The following is a 23,436-nucleotide window of genomic DNA, read 5'->3' on the forward strand; positions in this document are numbered from 1 at the left end:
GTTAGCACCAGACATTGAACTTTATTACCGAAAGTTTGGCTTATAATTCTGAGAGGAAAAAGTCCACTTGAAACTTCTTTTGCATGTAGTTTTAAGTTTCAGGACATGAAATGCTACCTGAAGGCAGCAGCTGTGTTGTATAAGATCCTGTACAAACATATGCTTCTCTGAGAAGAAGTATGTAGTATAACCACAAGTGTACTCTAAAAACTGAAATTTGAGTGTTGCGGTTTAACCTACATAAGCTCTGTTAAAGCTGAGGTACAACAGGATGAGCCAGAAAATACAAAGAAGAGTTGGCATTCCTGTCTTATGTGCTAGTCATGGAAGTGTGGGCTGTAAAGAACATCCATCCTCACCTCCACAGCAAATTGTTAGCAGTTAGTGTGGTGCTTTTTTTTCAGTAATTGCTGTTTATATAATGACAAATGTGAATTCAAAAGAACTTACTTGATCTTTTCTGGAAGTTTTTAGTTACAGAGCACTTGATGCATATTACGCTGTTTTGGTATTATAGATGTAATACCAAAAGACAGGACCTCTACCTTATTTCTAATCTAGTCTTGTTTTATGTGCAAAATTCACAATAAACACTTTACTTTCCCTCCTTTGTGTTTGGTGTTTTTTAAGGAAAGCTTTCTGATATTGCTTAGATTTGCAAAGTAGACCAGATAAGCATTTTTTTTTTTCCTTGGGATCTTTCACAGATCTTACCTTGGACTGTAAAAACACTTAAATGCTTATTGTATGAGACCTATCTCTTTGTTCTGTGTCAGGTGAAAAATTTAATTTGTATTTCAGTATAAATGTATTGGTTTCAAAAATGCTGTTTTGGTTTTATCTTTTCAGAATTTGAAGTTCTGGTGATCCATCATGGGGAACCATGTAGGAAAACGAGAACATAGTGCTGACAAGTCAACCAAGGTAAGTGTAGAAAATTGAAGAGGCAAGGCCACTTCAGAAATATGTATGTTACGAAATATATATTTTATTAGCACATTAGTGTGTTCACCAGATCACTTTCACCGTTACTATTTTGTAGTTGTCACTATAAAATGGCCGCCCTCTTTAAAAAAAGAGGGTCCTGTGAGATGTGGCCAAACAAGGACTTTGCTGTGCTGGATTCAATGAGAGATGTGACTTCCTGCGTCAGATCCATAGCTGATAAAAAGCTTCTCAGTCATGGTGGAAATGAATGAAATGGGGCTTAGAAGCATGGTATTGCAGAAATTTTTACGGAGCCAGTGAGCTGCATTATGTTCTGTGTGTTGACAGTTTTCCATTTGGGCAGTCATTGGCTTTATCTATAAGAAAGAAACTATATATAGAAACAGGTAAAATAAGAGAATTCTGAAGGAAAAGACTGTCAGCCTGAGGAGATACAGCTTTGAAAATCTCCCCAGAAAAAAAAAAGATGAGAACTGTTCACTGGAAGTTAGTATTTGTTTTCTAAGCTTCTGCTGACACTGTTGTGTATTTTGCACATAAGGTGCTATTTTGTTTGCCTTGTGATTATATCTTGTTTATTTGTTTTTCTACACTGTACCGGAAGAGAATTCACACATATCTTAAAAAAAGACATCTTTGTAAACATAAAAAAATGCTTCTTGTTGCTAGCTATTACTAACTTCCCTCCACCCGTCCCCACCCAAAAAAAAAAATTTACAGCCTGAACCAACACTGTATAAAACTATTGCCCTTTGCATTGGATAGATGATGTAAACAGATAGGTCTATGCTTTACCTGGAGGAATGCGGGTATTTTTGCATTGCTGTGGCAGATAAGCAACTATCCCTAAAAGGTATACAAACTAGAGTTCATACAATTATTAGTTCTTTGCCATCTCCTTTAGGAAAATACATAAGCCCACTGGAAGAAATAGTGAGAAAACAGCAGGAAGAGAGGACAACTGGCTACGTATGTTGTTGTTTTGTGTTTATGCATTATTTTGCCAAATGGTTGCGTGCCCCAAAGCTTCAGTTTCGGTACAAACAATAGCATGAGTCCCAAGTTGTGGTCTTGTAGTGACTGGTCTTGTGGACTTCCCCTCTAGAAAATCTGCTCCATTGTGCAGATCCATTGAAGTCAAATGGACCAAATGGATGTATTTAGCCAAATAGTTTGATCCTTTTTGACCAAGGGTGTGAGGCACTTCAGGTGCCATATGGCAGGTATACAGAGCTTGATGGGCTGTTGTGCACCATGTATCCCCTGCTTTGGTCTGTGAGGACAAAATTTGGTTAGAAAAACACATCGTAACTTCTCTGCTGCTGTGAGATCATGTGTTTCTGATGTATCTGGGTGGCAGGTGATTGAGTTGTCGGATGCATTGGGCCTCAAAAAGGAAAAGATTCTTCAATCTGTAGCAGCTGATGCAATAGGTGCAGGTTTGCAGGGGTGAGCAAGAGTCAAGTGGTCGTGAGTCTTGCACTTAGTGTGTAAGACAGGTCTACAAGGAAATAGATTGCTGCAATTTTTTATATTCCTTCTTTTTCCTCATTAGTCCCTGGAGAATACTTGACTCTGCAATCAAAATAATATTCATTTACCTAAAATATTTTTGAAGGGGGAATTATTTCTGTAGCAATATCTTCTGTCTGTCACCCATCCTTCTACAGTGACAAAAAACCAAAATACCAAACCTCTAAACTTTAGAATGCTCAATGTTTGATCAAAATCTCCCTTTATGCACGTAAGACAGTCATCATGTCACAAGAAATAAGGCCACAGATTTAAAATCAGGAAATATATGGTTACGGTGCTACTATGTATTTCACATAACTAGTCAATCTTGATTCAGTTCTTACAGGCAGCATTAAAGTTCTTACTGGTAGTAGTAACCATTTATCATACCTTCCCCCCCACACCTTATTCAATATAGCTGTAAATTAGAACTTGTTTCCCACCAGTCTCCTAGTGTGGTATGAGAGGCAATCACTGAAGGCTTGCAGAGACTACAGTGGAAATGCTGAAGTCCCTCTCCCTGCTCTTAGCAATAGAACTGCAAGGAACTGTTTCCTATCCCAAAAATACATTACCAGAGAACAACATTTTAGGCAGCTGCTTTGAGCCTGTGATGTCAGATTTGCTGCACAAACACTGTACTGGCTCCTGAACTGATAGACCAGTTCTCCAGATGGCTTTTTTAAGTATAGTGACATTAGAGGGACTGTTGCCAAACTGTAGCAATCGTAACTCTTGGTTGTCCGATAAATGTCCTGTAATATGGCAATTACTGTGGGTTGTTTTTTTTGGTTGGGGATGGGTTTTTTCTGTCTTTGAATTGACACCTAGCTTTGGTTTAATTTCAGTAAATTTGGGTATTTGAATCACATAATTAGAGATCTGGAAAACAATTATTTCACCAAATGTCTAACATGACACCAAGATGCTTTTCAGTTGGGAAATATGCAAAAGACAACAAGATGGCTTCCCATGCTGTGATACTTCTCTCAAAATATTGTTCTTCTCTTGATTTATAAATATGCCAAACTACAGCGATTATTTAATAAATAATGAGATACTGTGAAATTGATTGGATACTTTGAAAAATAATTGGTCTATTTGAATTAAATAATGCTGAAAATATTTACAAAACCCTCACCTTTTACTCAAAGTAATAAGATAGTCCATCTTATTTCTGTCAGATTTCTTCCTCTTGTACTTGATGGATCTGCTTTTTTCTTACAGTTTTGTAAGATACATTAAAAATATTCAGTGAACCCAGCAATTCATCTTCTTTCTTTTTGCTTTGGATTATATTAGACTTTGCAGTCTGCTTAATGCATTACTACATGTCTAAGTATTTATTTTAACTTTGTTCTTAGTGTTATTACTTGGGTTTAAATTTACATAGATGTATCTGAGAACATCAATAACAAAAGAACGAGCTGTCCTCCATACCCTGAGTTTAAGTTCTTGGAGAGCTAAATGTAGAAGAGTGGAAAGAGTAGATGACTGAAGTTTTATTGGTCCTTGTTCAGAGTTGTAGTTGATCTGTGTTAATTTGGCACCATTGAGCTCCAAAGTGCCACATTCTCTTTTGTAATGACTGAAGCTGCCTGTAAGTAATACAGTAGCGCAGTTCTCTGCTGCTCTCCGTTTTGGTTGTCTTCCTCAGAGAATTCTGCACAGCAGGTACATTGCCATCCCAAAATCACTAAACATTCTTGGTACCTGTCAAAACTGTCCTTTAACTTCATTGATCGTTTGAGAGGTGGGGTTGGAAGGAAGGTTTCTGTCTTTGTCCTGTCTATTCCACAGCAACCACAAATATATGCACCAAGTTGACAGAGCCTAGTTTCCATGTGTCTCAGGTCACATAGTAGTGTGGGGAGCTGGAAACTAAGCTTGTGACCTGTAACAAGACGACAAAACCCACTGCCCTGCCTGCCACATCAAGAGATTGCTTAAGGAACTTAGACCGTAGAAACTTACCTATTTCATGTCCTTGATGTACGTGGGGTGTGCTGTAAGTAAACGCTGAGGACCTGAAATAAATTGCCACCTCTGATAGCTAACTCTGAAAAACTTTAGGAAATGTAAATTGCCACAGCATATTGCTTTCTCACAGGTCAACGCTGAAAACAGATATAGTGATGATGAGGCACTCAGTCTACAACTCAATATTTTGTTGGGACTAAAAGCTGTCTGTTAGCAATGACAGAGTCTTGCTGTGTAGTAAACTTATGAAAAATCTTGCCTTTAATTGCCCTATGTATGTACCTACATTCTATAATGTGTTTTGCAGTGGTTGATGTGATAATTTTAATAAACTAACCGGTTCTTAGTATTTAAGGAGAACTCAGTTATAATTTGTTCAAGCTAAATTGCTACAGTGAGCATGTATCAATAAATTGCATTGGTTCTGTGCTGCTTCTGAGGAGATTCTGTTTTCTGTACTCTTTCCCCCCCCTTCCCCCCCCCAGTTGAGTTGCTAACTTTCAGAAATTTGACCCCGCACAGTTACTCCTGATAACATTGGCAGAAAGTTTTCTGGCCCTCCCTGGTGGGTAGGAGGTGAAATTCTGAGGATGGCTGGCTCAGTACGGTAGCTGTGTTGTTCACCTCTGAGACACTCAATGATCTGGAAGGTATTCTCATCACGCTGGTCTCATCTGATGCCCTACCTCTCATGACTGCTTACAGACCTGAGCCGCATGTGTGTGTTTTGCCAGGTGCTTCCTCTTGGTATGCATCATGAAGTATGTCAAGAAAAGGAAAAAAAAAACAACAGATGAAGTAATCTTATTTGCTCTATTTATTACTCTGAAGTGTTATTTTTGCAAGATAGAGGTTTATTTTTTAATACTTGCAGTTTGAGAGACACTTGACATAGAGTTTAGGTGGATTTTGAAGTCTGGGATTTGCTTTTCTGTAAAAGAACTAAAAAAAAACAAAACCAAACAAAAAAAACCCAGCCAAACAAACATACATAGATTAATCAGAGTGCAGCCTTTTCACTTTTTTTCCCTAGCAAAGTTGTATAGCACTATTTTTATTTTCTAGTACAACTGTGTGTTTTCTCAGAGATTTGCCTTTTGCTGTTAAGTAATAAAGAGCACAGGTTACAGTGTAGAATTTCTTGTGACCAGCCAGTATCTGGTTAAGCCAGTGCCCGGTACAAGGATGTGCTGCTTTTGGAAGAGACAACTCACTTTCCAGGGTGTGAAGGGAGGTTCTGGGCAGTCAGGTTAAGCAAGACCAGTTCAATTTGATAGACATCTGTTTCCTTCAAATTCTGCCATTAGCCTACATTTGGCCTTGAGCAAATCCTTTTGTGCTTGCTTTGTGCTCCTATTGAATTTCTTAACCTTCGTACTGTCTAACTGCATTGTTTGCTGGGACAGGTGCAGTGTCATTCTGTATTAATAGTAGTGCTTGGAGACCTGGAGTGGAGCCTTCAGGCACTAATGTGCTGCAGCTAGTGAGATGATGTCATAGTGATACAGAAATGACTGCGCTGTTTGAAGCCTCTGAGAATGCCAAGTATGCAGTAGCTATATCTGTCCTTAAAAATTAACCTTAAGACCATCATTCAGTATGGTATTGGAAGTCTATGTCTAATGTCAAAGCAGGTGAGTAGCTCTGCTATAAAGTTAGAGGGGAACAGTTTGTGTCCAAGTCCAAGTTGTGTTTGAATAGTTCATTAAACTTTTCAGGTGCTGAATTTAATAGAGTCAATTGTAGTTATATTTAATCTTTCTAGTGTCCAAAATATGCTAAGCGCATTGTAAGTATGTGTGGAAGATAAACTGTCCCTGGATCAAAGCTGATACTTTTACACTTCCCTTCTCCCCTTTGTTGCATGTACGTGAAGGCCACTGAAGGTGTAGCGAGGCTTCTGTGCAGAGCAACTATTGGAACAGTTAAAGGTGGGAGGCGAGGCAGATGTGAGTGAGGAGCAAGGTCTGGTCAGTGCCACAGCACCTGCTGCTAGCTTTTAAGGAGTTGTCCGAATTGCGTAATCTTGGCAGAATGTCACTAGATATGCATTTCAGTGAAAACGTGAGTAAATATGTAGGTAAAGGTTACATGAAACAAGTTGACAGCGTGTCTTTGTTGTGCACACAACTGCTAAGTATTAGTTTTTCTTGATTTAGGTCTTGAGCTGTTTGAGCTTGCATGGGTGTAAAAGGAAGAGGCGCAGTCGCTGTGGTTTTGGATGGGGAGGAGGTAGGGTCTTGGGCTTTGTCCTCCCACCCTCAGCCTGCAGAACTGACTAGAAGAAGAGGGAAGTACACTCTGTACTTTTTAAGGTCTTGTGCTTCAGGTGCCGTGCTGTTGTGGTATAGGTTCCTTTCTTATTAGCTTTGATACAGAATTAGATAAATGTCCTTTTAAATGAGTTTAAGGAGAGTACCACTTAAATTAGGAAGCAGCTGGAAGAACAGGGGTGTAATGCACTGTCCATTCTTTGTGAATTCTCTGTGAACTGTTCTAGTTACTGAGATGGCTTTTCTAGTAAGAGTTCAGCATGAGAACATGTTGTTCACTGCTTTGGCCAGAAAAATGAAGGCGAAGCTGTTCAATCTTGAGGAAGCAATAAGTGACATGGAGATCCTGAAAGGGAGCAATATCTTCTTCCTTCCTTCCTCACATAAACCTTTTAGTTCATTTACTGTTGTGGTGGTCATAGATCAGTATGCAATGATATGTTGCATCACCTGCTCTGAAACTAGGTGAGATAGGTCAAACAAATCAGAATTTCCATTAGGTCTATTTGAGAAGAGCCTTAAAAAAAGAGGAAAAAAACCCACCCCAAACCAAAAAAACCTTCTGCAGTAATGTATTACCTTAGAATGCAGTTATATCTGTAAAATCAATTATGGTGAAGTGCATTCTCCTTATTAGAGAAACAGCCAAGCTTTACTTATGGGTACCTAGGGCCAAACCACAGCAGAATCTCCAGTGTCAAACACGGTGACCGATAAATCTGTCTTGTAGCATTTATTAAAGTATTAAACCCCAGTAAATGTGCATTTTGAGGTTTGTCCTCGTTGTTTTCCCCTAATGCTAGTTCTGTTGTCTTTGCTCCTGGGCAGTAGCTGGGAAGAAGAGTGCTAGAGCCATGTTTTATTTTAATTCTTGGTTTAACATGCCAGTATTTCTGATAGTGTAACTGACTGTACAGCTGGGTCAGTGTAACTAGTTGTGAGACATGGTTTTACGCTATGCATCGGTACAAAGCCAAAACCCCAGCTCCGATCAGTTCTGATGCTAAATGTTCTGCCATGAGAAAAGATAAATTCCATGTTTCTAAGGTGAATTGAATCTTGCTCTCATTTGTAAATTCAGCAAGTGTGAAATGGACATCAGAAGGAAAAAGATGCAGCGTTTTCCCATACAGTCACTTTAACAGTAGCTTCTTTTTGCACTTCAGAAGCTGAAGAAGAATTTCTTACGTAATTGCAGTTATTTGTACACTGAGTAAATTTAACTTGTCTGTGACTACAGTTCAAAAAACTGATTTTTCCGCTTTGAGCTGAAATGTCATGGAATGTTTTTCCTTTGTACTTAACTTTCTTGTGCCCTCTGCTTCAAGTTTATGGAAATACTTAGGTAGCATTTGCCAGAGGGGAAGAAAAAAAAAGGTTTTTGCAAAAGGAAATTTAAAAACTTTTTAAGCATGGTAATATGACTTTATTCTTGATTACTGAGATAAGGTTCACTCTTAAAAACAATCTCGTCTTTCAGTGCAGCATCCCGTGGATGTGGCCATAAAAATATCAAAATTTGCATAGAACTGAAAGCCACAAGATACATACCTCTTACCCTGGATAATTAGTGGAACTTCTGAGCACTGCTTATAATCAAGAAGAGGCAATAATGGAAATCCTGCATTTTTGTCACACTGCCGCAGAGTGACGCTCAGGTTGGTGTAGCTGGACTTAGCTACAACTGAAAGATGAATGTAGGGAGTCATGAGGGCACTCAACTTGCTCATGACCTTTGTGCAACTCAAAAGCCACAAAAGAGACTGAAGAACCAGGAATCTTAGCAAGTCTATCACCGATGAGATCTGTCCTTAAACAAGATACTATTATCAAAATAATAGTCACCATGTTTGGGTCCTCAGTTATTTCTGTTCTGTGTAAGAGCTTCAGGATTGGATTCACTGTCTGGTAGTGCTGAGGTTTTCAGACGAATTATGGCAATCTCATATACTGGAAAGTCTCAGTTATAAGGTACTATCTGAGGCTGTTACATTGAAATCTGAGTGGTTTTTTGTTTTTGTTTTGTGGTCATAACTGACTTATGTCTAGCATACTTTCCCAGCCCTTCACCCCCAGCTCTTCCTTCCTCCCTTTATCTTCCTCTACTCTGTCTTACACCCAGTTTCCTTCTGCACACTGCTTTCTGCCAACATCTCCATCTCTGATGCAGTCTAAATTCAGTGCAGTGTTTTGATTTTTTTGTGAGGCATTACAGATAATACTTAATTGCTAACAGTGCAGTTGCATGCTCAGAAACAGTGAAGAGATGGCCAGCTAACAGTCAGTCAGATCAGGAAGGTGGGAACACCATAGAAGAAAAGAGAGAAAACTTGCACTTTTCTGACAACACATATCCACTTGAAAAACAGTTTTCTTTTCCAGCCAACTCACTCTCTTCACGTTGACATGCGACTTTCAGCAGCTATCCCAGCCAACCACAGTACATTGCTATACAAAGAAATCCAGTAGTGCCATTGCCAATATTTGAAGGCTGAAGATCAAAACTCTCCTCTTATTTTTATGACCACCTATCATCATTTATGTTGTTTTGTCATGAAGTTGTGTTACTTTTTTGTGTTTATACATTTATATATACATTTGCTCTATGCGGAAAACAGAATTGCTGTTGAATTCTTTTGGGGAAACATAGCCAAAATTTGTCAATGTGAAGGGGAACTGTGTGCAAAAATGCTAAATCCGACTTTAATTCCTGTGTGCATGTAAATATACGTATGCACATGTCCATATATTAAAAAAAGTACAAGTGTATATTCAGGTATAGATACTCTGCTTATAAACCTGTATGGCTGAAAATGTGCTCACTAGGAGTTTCAAAAGGTAAGACCAGTAGCTCTCCACCCTGGGTAGTCTGGCTATCTGTTCTGATCTTCCCTGTGAACTCCAGGCTAACTGTTTTCTTAACGCTGAGCCAGAGTTTTCTATTGCAGATGAAAGTGGCCTTGTGTAGCGCAGTGATAAAACCTGAATAATCACTGTCTCTTTTTTTTGAATCAGTGTCTGAAATTCCAGACAATCCTGTGTTTTTGAGACTTAGCAGATGAAAGGTTGGTGCATGTGAGACTGAGAATCTCAAGTCAGTGCCTGTAACAGTTCAGGAATGTTCATATCTCATAAAATATGTTACAGTACTTGCTACTACTGTGTATGGGTTAAAAAAAATAAGTATCTTTAGTATATTTTAGAAATATTTACTACTAGTAGACATAAATGTATCTTAGTGTCCTAGGAAAGGATTCAGAGCTCACAGCAGGTGAGACCCACTGCATAAAGGAACAACTGTCATGTGTTTGGCACACTGCTACACAGAAGCTTGGTCTATCTGAGGTGATTGATGTTACTTCTGGAGCTTGGTCACATGAGATGAGCTTCTAGATAAAAAGCTGTACATAATGAAGAGTAAAACTTAGTTTTTTTCTGCTGAAAAATAAGTTGCCTTATGCTGCAGGATACTCCCTGATAGAAGGAGGTCCTGTCCTATGATGTGGTGCTAATCTTCAGTTTCTTTCAGAATCAAATCTGTGTTCAGAGAAAACTTATATATTTCATTTGAGATGGATCTGAACCACTGTAATCCATTACATTCAGATTGACTTAAATGAAGCATGTTGATTTGTAGGTGCTGAGTGTGGATCTGCAACATTTAGTCTTAGGATATTTGCAGATTCATTTACCTGACAAATTACTTTTAATGTTGATCATCCCCCTCCCCCCATAATTCAATATTTTGAGAAAATATAATTCTTAAGATGAGATTTTTCTTTCTATTTCCTTCAGCTGATTTCTTGCATTATAAGTAGGGGTATTGGTAAGTAGAAAAAATAGGTAAAATATCTATTTAAAATTCAGCTTTGATACTACTTCTTCTCTTGTTTTGACTTCAGTGCTTTGTGTTTTCCTTTCTTGCAGTCCTTTTAGGAGGAGAGGGAACATAACTCCATTCTGGAATTTCTTTGATGTACCTCCTCTGCCTTATGCACCCTTTACGTTTCCTCCGGTGTCTTGCCTTACATAGGCCCTATAAGGATTGATAAAAACATCTAAAAATGGGAGTTCTATGGAGCTTTAGGGAAAGGAGGCCAAAAGGTCTCTGTCAGTGGATGCCAAGATTTTTCAGGCACCAGGGTCTACTCTGGTATTTGGCAGGGTGAGTTTATAATGCAATAGCATAATTCAGTTCATACTGTAATAACAGTATTGCAGCTGTTGAGTCACCTGACTACAGGAGAATAAAAGATTTGTCATGTTTTGGAAGCTTACGGGGCTTCACATGTAGACTTTCTATTAAGTAAATTGTGTGTCTTTGATCACTTCTAATTTGACCTCCTGCTGCTGTATGTGTGAGACAGGAGACCCTCCAAACATGTCTTACATGGAGCCCACAAGGGAGATGGTTCCACCAGGAGCAGGGAGGGCTTGGCTTCGATACCAGCTTCCGAGCACTGGTCTCCCCAGTTGACCAGTTCTGGTTTTTTGCCCTGAGCATCTTGCTTTAATCAATTAGGCTACGAACTGTGGGCTGGCTGAGCAGGTGCAGAGCTGCTTTCTTCTGTGCAGAGCGCCAGATGGCCAGTTAATTGTCCCAATCACTGAGTAAGACTTGGCCAAGCCTCCTGCTCGGTTCTCAATTCTGCTACTGTGCTGCCAAGTTGGGCCTTGTGGCTTTAAGAAAATGAGGGCTTCAGGGACATGTCTGAGCATCTGGACTTCTCTTAGTCACAAATTAGTGTGGTGAGTTTCAAACCTGGAAATGGTTCCTGGCTGGGTTTTGTTTTCTTAAGTATCATGGGGTTTTTTTTGTTTTGTTTTGTTTTTTTTTTTTACTTTTAACAGGAGTAAGGACTTCTTGGTCTGAGTTAGAAGATCTTGCTTGTGAGGTCATTGTTAGTATTGAGGTATGGTTGCAACAGAGGAAAAAGCTTTAAGTGGGAATCCATATTTTGAAGGATTGCTTCTCTGGGATTTTGGAAAGAGAACTTGTATCTGTTGAGTTACCTATTACAGGAGAAGAGTTGGGGGAGGGCCCAGGCTTTTGAGGGGAAAATATTTGGGCTCACTGGAGTTTCCAGAATCCTTTTTTTAGGATAGTTATTTTTAATTCTTAGGAAGAAATGGGAAATGATCATCTGAATGTTGCACTTAAGAAGATGTACTAGACTGTTCTTTTAAGGGGTTGTAAACTTATCTATATGCTTACACCTAGTGTAATAACTGTAACTATAGTTCGTGTAACCTCTTTGTATGAATATATTTGTGAAATGTAATATATAACTCATTTAGTTGCTTATCTATCAAGACGATCCATTTCTGTTACAATAAATCATTTTAGGAAATAAAACTGTGGGAATCTAGAGGAAAAGGGCAGGATGAAGTAGAGTAATGAAAATATGTCCTTTGCAATGGTAGGAAAATAAAAAGATGTCTAGGTGTTTCCAGTAGGCCACCTATTTTGTTCAGTGCTGAAAAGACAGTCTCTTGGTCTAAAGTGATTTTGAAGTCCCATATGGATAGTTATTCAAGGGCCTTGAATAGGCTGTCAGTCAATTCACAAGTAGCCTGTGTATGGGAAGGATCAAATATATAAGTTAATACAATACACCTATTTAAGTTTTTGTGTTTAGAGTTGATGAATTCTAAGCTGCCTTTTTTTTTTTGCATTTGTCATGCTCCACCTGTTTTTCAGCCCTGAATCTGGTATGTGCAGCTCTTTTATTAATGTTTTGACTGGATCTGGTGGTACCAATTCTACCAAGAAGTTATCTAGCTGATGGATTACGCTACCTTTAAGGGAGAAGGTGAAGAGCTTTGCATAGTCTGTTGTGCTCGTGTCTGAAGTCTGCACTGCACAGTATATGAATAATACCAGAAAGTCTGGCTGAGGTCTAACTGCTTTGAAGTTGTACCTGCTCCTTTTTTATGATGAGAATGGCCGTGGAAATATCTCTTTGTTCATGCATAGGTTTTCTGTCTCCAGTTAAATTCTCTGCCTAGAGAAGCAGTCGAATGTAGCTGGTGCATGTTTGATTCACAGCTCCCCGCGTGACTCCTTTAATTCCTGCTTGTCTATAGAATTGAGGCACGGATTTTAACTTTCACAACACACATGCAGTAATGTAAAATTCTATTTGTGTTCAGAGGGTTACTAAGTAACAGTTGCTGAGGGAAATGCAGTCTTTAACTGACGTCTGTGCGCTTAAAATTGCCAGCCAAGTAGTGCATTAACATAGATTTTGCACATTAATGTAATGGGATTTGCTGTGGGCTATGTGTGAGCAAAACCTCGGGAAAAACAACAGCAGTGTAGTTTGAAGAGTTGGAGTCTCTTCACAGCCTGGTCTTTTTAGAGAGGAGGTGAAAACCCATTCCCCTTCTACCTCATCCTCTCCATACCACAATGTAATTATGGACCCTGATATATTTGTGTGTATTTATATCTACCTATAGCTATAAAGGCTTCCGTGTGTAATCAGTATGTTTTGCATGTGTATCTTCCTTTGGGGGAGGAAGGTTGCATGGCAAACAAACAAAAAGCCCGTTGTGACTCAGGGATAGATTGGGTGTTGATAATACGAGGAGAAGTTTGCCTTGAGCTGTGTCTCCTTTAGTAACTGTGTTTACCTCTAATTTTGCACAGAGGTTATCAGAGGATTCCTTTTTTTCTTCCTAAGGATCTATTTTCAAGGAGTGTTACTTTGGAAGGGTCATGTGTCTAGCCTTGAGATGGAATTTATGTATTGAAAAAGATGCAAGTGAGCAACTTTTCCTTTAAATCAAACCTAGTGTAACTTACACTAGGCCTATGGGCTGGATCCCTTTTATGCTGATGAAAATGAGCTGTTGAACTGTCATGAAGTCCTACAGCTTTTAACTCCTTTCTATGTTACAAAGCTACTTTGTGTCTGCAGATGCTTGGAAGATGGGGTGGCTGTGTGTGTGTGTAAACGATTATTGCAGTGGGAAGGTAATATGAGCTTATTGGGCTGTATGATTTGCTCATCGTGGCCAATGTAGAACTTAATTTCAGTGAGGTTCTTGTATTAATTATATCATTATGTCAGTGTACATAAAAGATGTGCAAAACCAAGTTTTCCTAAGTAACTACTACCACAGTCCTTTTATAAAAGTGGCATAAATATATGTCAGGCACATTTAGTTGTTAGTTTCTTGGATTTTTGTAACGTCTTAGCTGAATCCTAGTGTGGTATTTGTTAGTCACTGAGAAATGCATTATAGCTGGGAGTTAATATCATGCTATTTACCTGGGCTCTTCAGTAGCCAACATTGCTACTGTCATGTGGAGAGTATGGTAAATTATCAACCTTGCAAAATTCACTTCATCTATTCACTCATGGTGATTGACTTTTAATTTTTTTTTCTTGCTATGGATAATTTAAAAAAAAAAAACAAAACCAAACCTACTGACATCATCACTATAAAAGCTGAGTACGTTGATTTTATTTTTTTGTTGTTGTTGTTCCTGGCATTGTAAAGCCTCTTGACATTTTTGATGGGGTATAATTCTGCAGTAGTGTCTGACTGCATTTTTTTGCCTGTGTTTGTCACACTGTAGTATCTGAGATTTTTTTGTAGTCTCTCATACAGTCCACCCACTTAAGTTTTGAGGCCAGAAACCGTTTCCCCAGGGGAGAAATCAGTCTTGAGTTCTTCATTGCTCAGTCAGGCTACTCTCTTTCTGTAACTCCCTGGGACCAGCTGTGACTGTTCAAGTGGTTTTAAACTGATGTATTAGCCACAGCATTTCCCTTGGGAGGCTGTTATCTCTGGTGGCAGTATTAACTCCAAGCAAAGTATCTTTAAAGTCTTTAGAAGAAGCAATGCAGAACAAGGGGAGAAAATTTGTCAGCAGAACTCTAAGTACATATCTGTTCTTCCAGACTCCTTTCTTGTTGCTGTATAGGGACTCATGCACATCTTTTTCTCTCAAATGCCCAAGTTCAGGAGAACTGGATTAAGCCTTTTTGCTAATATTGCCTTTCTTTGCAGTGTACTTCAGGAGCTGCTCATGAGGTCCAAGCATCTGTAATACATTCATTTATGGTCATTTAATTTAAAGGGATAAAAAACCCCAACCCAAACATTTTTTGCAAAGCTACTTTCTGAGCAGTTGGCCCCCAGCCAGTCCTCATGAATGGGGTTATCCCATTTCAGATGCAGGGCTTCACATTTGCCATTATTCAACTTCATGAGATTCTTGTCAGTCTGTTTCTGTAGCCTGTCAAGGTCTCTCTGAATTGCTTTTGAATTGCTCTGCCTTTCAGTGTACTGATTGGTCCCCCAATTTGTTATTATCTGGGTCTTTTTAATAAAGACATTAAATGATACTGGCCTTAGTGTTGATCCCTGAGGGATGCGGCTCCTCAGTGACTGCCAGTTGGACTTTGTGCCATTGATCACAGTCCTCTGAACCTGGTGGTCCAACCAATTATCCAACCCTTGTATTCCACCTACCCACACCTCACCTTCTTGGTTTGACTATAAGGGTAGAGCAGCTGACTGTGGGAGGCTGTGTCGTAGGCCATGCTTAAGTCAGGGCACAGGACATCATGCTTTTCCCCTCCTCCACAGGACCAGTCGTTTCATCGCAGGAGGCTATCAGGTTGGTCAGATATGACTTGCCCTTGGTAAATCCAAGCAGGCTGTTCTGACTCACCTTCTGTCCACTGAGAACAATTATTGTTAAAATTGTTCTATCATCTCCCTTTAATAAAAAGGTAAAAACAGCTAAGCATTTGAAATGCTATGTATTAAGTGTGGCTCTCGCTTTACCAATGCATTATCTCCCCTTCACTGTAGATGCAGAGGTTTCTGTTAAGCACAGAATGTACCCTACCTTTGACAGTCTTCTACACTTCAATGAAGTACTGCACTTTGGGATAATTGACTAAAAAATACTGGAGTTAAGGCCTTTTTCTTTCAAGACAAATCCAAATAAAAGAGAGAAGAGGCATGAAGTGCACTTTCTAGTTGGATGATGATCCTTGCTTGTTTGAAACCTTGCTAGAAAGATGGATGCTGCTCACAGTCTCACAAAGACTTGACAAATTGATACCAGCCTGTATATAGTAACTGTTAGCAGTACAGAGTTGCGCTGAGTAGTCACAGTAGAAAGGCAATGCTGACTGGCTAAGCTAAGGTTTGTTGTTGTTCTGTTTTGGTTTTTTAATTACATAGCTAAAAAAGAGGAAAGATCTGAAAATTAGGCCCTGAAGAAAAAGGTGGAATTGAAGAAGGGAAGAACAAGTGTTCCTACTTGGAGTTTGAGACAGGCCCAGGCAGTGAGTAGAAGTGCTTGCTGCTAGTGCTCCATTCTCTCCCAGAGAGCCTGGGGCTTGCACAGATAATGACTATAAAAGGTGCAAAAGTAGTACTTATTTGAATCACTTCTTTTTTTAATGTATAACTCTTGAATTTCAACATGATACAGATATGTTCTTGTTCCCGCCTCCCCTCACCATGATACTGAAACCAGGGTTTGATTCATTAATATGGTTCTAGTAAAAACTCTGGTAAACTGAATCATCTTTTTAAATGTCAGTTTCAATTTTCTTTTTGGCTCACTGAGTGATAAGGTGGCTGCTCACAGGTGTGGTCGTATTTCTGGTATTATCATTTCTTCTGTCTGTACATGCACATGAGTGTTTAATTGTCACCAGGTCTGATACTTCTTTACATTGGTAGTAGAGAAGATGGACGTACATTTTTAGTCAGTTGGAAATTTCTATTGCCTGTTTTTTCTCAGGTTTGGTTTCTTTGTTTGACTTTATATTTGGAAAATGCTCACAACTGTTTAAAGCAATGTTGTCCCTGTAAACTGTTCCATTTTAAAAAAACGACCACCAAACAAAGTGCTCCTGAAGAACAGAATTGTATATAATACAGATGGCATGTTTCTCATTCAGCCATTAGATTATCTGTTCGTGCTTTCCAAAAGGTATGAGAACAGCCTTATGAAATATATGGAGCATGGATCTTATCATCTTGGATGTCTGAAGACACTTTTGATAAACGCTTTCTGATCACCATCTTTTTTTATGGTGTACATAAATGGAAGCAATTACCTCTACAGGAAAACCTCCCCTATTTCCAGGTGACTAATAGCGTGTACTTGCTGATGAATCAGGTGTCACCTGGGACTGAAGAAGCACTAAGTGTGAGATGTGAGTCATTTCCTCGGGCTCTCAGGGTTTGTCTTACCACTGGCTCATGGTGGTAAGGAGCAATAGTTAACTTGAGGTGACTATTTCTGGAAGTTGAGAATGTGTTAAATTCTTGATCTATAGGAAAAAACAATAAAATACGCCATAAGTACAGGTAAAATGAAAACACCAAGCCATGTTAGAAACTAGCCACATCACTTTACCAAAGTTTGGATAAATGCTAATAAGACAGCGTATGTAAGTATGCACACCTGCATGTTAACATTCAGGGCTGCGTTAGAGTGTAAGTATGCTCCAGAGGAGGGCACCAATATCTGAAGGTGGCAGCGGAACTGGTGTAACAAACCACTTGGTGGCCTGGTAGCCAGAACTTGCTACGGTCAGGCTCTGAGTGATAGCCCTTACAATGTCTAGAAGCCCTAATGAGATCAGGTGCTCTGAGTGGGTTTAAATTATGCACTCATTAAAGTGCATTTATCTCACAACTGTGTAAACATTCTGATATTATTGCTGCTGAATGAAACGATACATCCCCTATTTCTTTGTAGCTTGCTTCTTGCTTTAGATGATCTTCATATGTCACTTGTGGGGCAACTAATGAAATTGGCCCCTGCCATTCATTAACATTGGTAGCTCTTCAGGGTTTGTTTTTTTGCTGTCGTTTTTCCCCTCACAGTGGTCAGTGCAATTTGAATGCCAATTTAGGCATTTTAAACATAGACCAAACAGTTGTCTGAAAATAAACAATTAAAATGTCATCTTTGTGGGCAATTGTTTTTGTATTTTTTTTTCCCTAAATATTTTGCCTCTGAGGCTTTATTATTCCTTCTGAGATGGGAAGGTTACTGAACATGCAGGTTTGTATTTCAGCTTGCTAGCTTTGTACATGTGTTACAATAGTCCATTTTTCTGCTAATTATATTGGTGCAATTGTAACTGTGCAGTAGTTTTTGTGAGAGCACCTCTGTGTTGGCTTAAAGCATGGAGGAAAGCATTGTTCTCTTTTTTTGCTTTTAGAAAACAAAATAACAGAATAAGAGGCAAAATAATGGGAAAATGTTTCTGGTTTTACATGGATCACTGACATAATGCCATTTACACAGAGGTGGCTGGCAAATTTTGCTCTGAAGGCATTCACCTTTGTGAAAAGCTGAGCAGGCTTTAACGTGAGTTCAGTAGAGCCTCTCTGGAGTTGCAATTTTATCAGCATCACAAAATTTGTTGCTTTTGAGGAAGCCACCAGAGAAGAAAATACTAATTTTTATGTAATGTCAGACTTCCTGTCTCCTCAGCGTTCTTGCACAGAGTGATCTGTGTCGGTACTGACTGGGTACTTGCTGAAGACTCAGAGCGCATACGATGTCTGAAGAAGAATTGACTTCCTAATGATTTTTAAGTTGCCTTCTCTCTGAAAATAATGATAAAGCACCATGATCTTGTTTAGTGCATATGAACACAGTGAAAGGGAAATGTTCATCTCAGTAAGGGTCTGATCCTCCATTCTGGATAATAGGTGCTGAAGTCAAAGGAAGCAGTGAATGGGAGTGGTTTTTATTTGTATTGGAGACATCATTGTGTAATTTTTCCTTGTTATTGGAGTGGATTAGTTTTCGTTAGCTTTTTTTGAGATTCTCCTGACTTGTGTTGTATTGCTTTAATGCTAATTAGGTGTATTGTCATGTGTTATTTATTGTCTATTTTATGACAGTCCTCTGCGTTCAGTTTACACAGTTTCTTGAAAAATGACTGACAGCTAGAGTATTTCAGAAATCAGTAAATCTTCTCTTTAGATTTTGCATTTTGTGGTTGGTAAGGTAACTAGTGAAAGTGGGAAGGGATCTTTGTTTTGCTCCTCTTCAAATGCCTCAGGCAAATAATAAATTGATTATAATATATGTTCTGAAATGGCTTTACAATACTTTTCTGAATATTTTTAGGATACATTTCAGTGTTAGTTCTTTGGCTCTAGGATGGATTATGGAATTTATTTTTTTTTTTTACTAAACACAGAGAAATATCTAAGATTTTCTTCCTATTTAGAGAGTAAATTTACTTACATGTCATTGACAGTTTGTCTACTAGTTCACATTTGGTTTATATTTGAGAGACTTACAGAGGCCTGCTGAAAGGAAGGTCTGACAGATTTGGGCCCGCAGTTGGACATTAGGTGACCAAGTCCCTGGGATAGTACTGTGGCTCTCTGAAAAGGTAGTTGTTCCTGACTTATGGTTTTGATATCAAAATTTAGCATTTAGCTTTCTGTTGCTTCCTGATAATTGTCTTGCGTGAGAATTGAAGTTGCTGAGAGTTGACGGGCAAAGTCTGTCTCTTAAAATAAAGTATTTTAAAATGTATTTTAGTCATAGTGCCAGAGGAATTTTGTTGAATTTGTATTTACTGGATTTCATTGTAAGAGTATCATCCAGACACTCCTTGAACTCTAGACAAGCATTGGTACTGAATCTAACACTAAGCCAGTAGAACCAAGGAAGCATTCTGACTTTTGTGCTCACTGTTGTGCGTGGAGGTTTATTGACGCCTGTGGGATTTGCTAGATGCACTTACTTGTCAAAATACAACCGAGAGACCGGATTTCAGTAATTGTTCGCTTGATAGTTGCCCTTTCCTGATCACTATTCTGTGCTGATTACTTAAGCTTCAGTTTTGGAGATCTTCTACAAAACCATATGCTTTGGAAGTGAATAGAGGTGGGTTTTTTTTGTTTGTTTGCCTGGGTTTTTTTTAGCTTGCTTAAGCAGCAGTTAAAAGGTGTCATACTAGATTTTGTGATCGTAAAACACTATTTTGTGCCTTTATCAATTTCCTTTAACTAAAAAAACTTACTTCCATGCCAAATGTATTTCAAAACTGTTATCTGAAATCTTTATTTACCCTTTGAAAAGGGCAATCACATTTTGATTATTTTGTAAGTATCACCCCCATAAATCTTGACGTTTGAAAATATTTTCTTTTAAGTGGTGTTTGTGTGTTTATTTATACTATGCAGAGGAGCTGTGTTCATTCTGGGAGCCCAGAGTAATAAAACTCAGTTTCTTTAAAGATCATGCGTTTAATATTGGCCTGTTTAAATCAAACAGGGAAGAGGAAAAGCTAATGTCATTCAGTTACAAAGTCCATAATTTTCTGTCTTGGGTGGATGGATGGGAATATTCATACAAAGACTTCATACGGTGTGACTGGTGGCAAGTTCATGGCAGCTTCCCCCTTAACCAAATGTTGCATAGCAAACCTTGTTTCTCCCATTAAAACTGGGGCAGGGTTGGGGGGAGGCTCTGTGATGGATTGGATCCAAGAGCCAGTCTGGTTCAGTTCTCTCCCCATCATGTTGTTAAGAAGGATTATTTTTAGCACCTCTCCCACCCCTTGTTTGACTCTTGAGGGCCCAACAAGTGTTTGGGGCAGCCCAGCTTGAGGGCACGGTGAAGAGGGAGGAGACAGGCCTAGTGTATGGGACAAGGCTGGGGCCATGAGGGGTGCACGCTGTTGAGGAGTTGAAATGTCAGGCTTTCTGGGTTAAAATACTTTTGAAAGAAAGATGTCTTTTTTTTTTTTATTTTTCTCAACAACCCACCACCCCCCAAAAAAACCCTATACCCTTTTTGTACAAGACTTAAGAAACATTTGATAATTTCATCGTAGTGCAGAAACAAATGCATTGGTCAGTACCAAAAACTCTCAGTGGTCAAAATCTCCTTTGAACCTACAGGTCTTGTAGGTAAATAAAATATGTTTTAATATTAGGCAACTTGTGTGTAAAATTTTTCTTAGCTTTGGCCTAGAAAAACATTTTACAAATCTAGAGACTGCCAAGTGACCTAAAGCCATGAAAAAGATCTTCCTTCCAAATCAATATATTAGAAAAATTCCCTTCTAAAATTAACTGGTTGGTGTTATATTTGATTTTTCTTTTAATTCTTGGCAAGTAAGTGTGAATTCTGCTTTTTCAATGCTGAAAATGTCTTGCTAGTTTTTAGGGAGTTGAAGGGATGTAATTTTGCATCTAAAGTGCTTTTTTTGTGAGCTTTCTTTCCTCATGAGCTAAGACTTGGGAAATGAAAATTAAATTTAAGAAGCTGAAATTCCATTTTTGATAGGCAGTGGCAGTAGTTCCAGGGCGTGTTTCCTACTCATTAAGCTCAGAGGGGATTTGGATTAGTATAATGTATCACTGTGAGTAGAACAGCAAGAAAGTCCTTTAAAGTTGTCTACTATTTTAGCCTTTGATTTTTGTGGTGGTACACTCTTAACACAAAGTAAGCACTTAAAAGATGCTTTTGTTCCTCAGTAAAGTTCAGTCTTCAACTATATATAGAAATGACCCAGACATACATGCTGACGTGTTTATTTTGCACACTGAAGGACTGGTTGTTGCACGTAATGGAATTAAGAATAAAATACCAGAAGTGAAATTCTGGTCTCCTTGCAATCTGGTTTGCTGCTGGGGAACTGAGCAGAGCTAAACTGTTGTGTTGGGTGTGAAGTTCCTTATCTCTGTGTTTAGTTGGCACAATTACGCCTCAGGTCTTTGTAGCCCGCATAGTCACGTGTGTTCCACTTCGCTTCTGCAGGCTTGTGGAGTCAACCACTTTTATATTGACAAGTGAAACCTTACCTGTTTTTTCTTAACAAGGGTAATGCCAGGCTGCAGAGTCAGGGTATCAAGTGTGATGGGCTTTTGTCAAAAATACCTGTCTACTGTCAATTGGAGTACTGCAAATGCCAGAAGGTTTTCACAGCTGGGGGCCCAGAAAAGATGGTTTTTTGCTGCTAAGGTGGCAGACTAGTTAATTTCATAGGATCATAGAATGGTTTAGGTTGGAAGGGACCTTTAGGGGTCATCTAGTCCAACCCCCCTGCAGTGAGCAGGGACATCTTCAACTAGGTTTTTAATTTCTAATAGCTTTGTATCATTCTTTGGCCTGATACTTTTACAGTGAATATTTCTGAGATGCTCTGCAACAACTTTCATTTTATAATCTATTCCACTGAAAATAATGGGAGGAAGATAATAACATTTGATTCAACTGAATATTTTTCACAGTGAGGACAGTCAACCGTTGGAATAATGTCTCCAGGGCAGTGGTTGACTCCGCCACATTGGACACTTCTAACACTCAGCTGGACAGGGTGCTGGGCCATCTTGTCTAGACTGTGCTCTTCCTAGAAAGGTTGGACTAGATGATCCCTGAGGTCCCTTCCAACCTGGGATTCTGGGATTCTGTGATTTGAGTTTTACTCTTTTAAGACACTCTGAGTATCATCTTGTTCCTGGGGCACTGCAGGCATCCCTTTGTGTGAAGAAGCAGATTTGGATGTCACTTCCAGGCATGATTTACACCCCCGCACCCACCCAAGCGGCAGGCAGATGCAGTGCCATAGAGTCAGTGTGGTTGGTGGCAGCCTGGGAGATGGCTGTACTCTCTCCCCTGAGTATCGCGACATCAGGTAACTTCTACACTGAAGTGTGGTTTGTAATGATGGAAGTCTCCCAAACCTACTGCTTTGTGGCCAGCCATATCTAGGTTGCCCAGAGGGAAATGTTTGAAGAGCTCTCTCAGTGCCTTTGCTTCCTTTGCTGTTCAGTGCTGTTTTGTGGAAGTGCACACACGCAGCTGTGCAGTCCAGCACCCTGCAGAAATCCTTGTGGCATTGCTTTGAGGCAAGTTTGTAGTGCTGCTGAGTGTTGTGCTGTGCCATTGCGTTGTGCTCCCCATAGAGATCTGCCACCTCTTTCCTCTCTTCTCCCTTCCTGTGGTTAAAAGGGGCAAATCAACAGGTTTACTGCCACAAGCAGTCCTTTATAGACCACTAAGGAGGATTCAAGGCTGAGGATCTCGGTGGCAAGCATTCTGCTTTTTATTCATTGCAGGTTGGAGTCTTTCAGTTTGTAATTTGGTAAGTTCAATGTACAAGGTTGAAAGGCAATTTTTGCCTGGAAGAAAGCCCGAAATATCTGTAATTCTCTCTCCCTGACTCGTGCACTGTTATTTTGCACTCTTTTTTAACAGCCATAGTTTTGTTGGTTTTTTTTTCCTCTTAACTATTGTGCATCATCTGTAACTAGTTGCTAGTTTTTGCACCTCTGTTGTACTTTTAGCATGCATGGAGTATTCAGATACTTAGATGGCTCTTTTTTTTTTCTTTCTGGTGTATCAGATTCCTGTATGAATTATTTTCAGATTTTATTGAAATGCAAGAATATAGAAATGGTTTAATTAGCAGAGGAAACAGGATTGCTTTTGTACACTTTTTAATTATTACCCTTCAGAAAGGCCTCAGGTGGTGGCATTTGAAAATTACTAGTCTTCTGGGGTTAGGCACTGCTCTTGGTCAATGTATTTATGAAGCCCTTAAGGAGATAGGCTGAGAGTTGAGGCTGCAGCATCAACGTTGTGTTTATGACTTAAACCACTTCCTTTTCTTGAAAAAATAGAGAGTGAAATATTTGTACTTGTTCAGCATATGGCCAAAATGAGTGCTCAAAGGAAAGGAAATTAGTGAAC

The 23,436-nt window shown here is 39.2% G+C and overlaps 1 protein-coding gene across 3 annotated transcripts in view; it reads left to right on the forward strand.

Moving 5' to 3' along the window:
* The window catches only part of MBP (myelin basic protein), a 121,058-nt gene that overhangs the window by 27,853 nt on the left and 69,769 nt on the right, over positions 1-23,436 (forward strand). For all 3 annotated transcript variants that reach the window (XM_075084561.1, XM_075084559.1, XM_075084560.1), the window contains exon 2: positions 850-924. In XM_075084561.1, the coding sequence (XP_074940662.1) occupies positions 874-924 (51 nt within the window). In that variant the 5' untranslated portion in view covers positions 850-873. The remainder of the gene's footprint in view (positions 1-849; positions 925-23,436) is intronic.

This window comes from Phalacrocorax aristotelis, chromosome 2, assembly GCF_949628215.1.
Source record: "Phalacrocorax aristotelis chromosome 2, bGulAri2.1, whole genome shotgun sequence".
Lineage (NCBI taxonomy): Eukaryota > Metazoa > Chordata > Aves > Suliformes > Phalacrocoracidae > Phalacrocorax > Phalacrocorax aristotelis.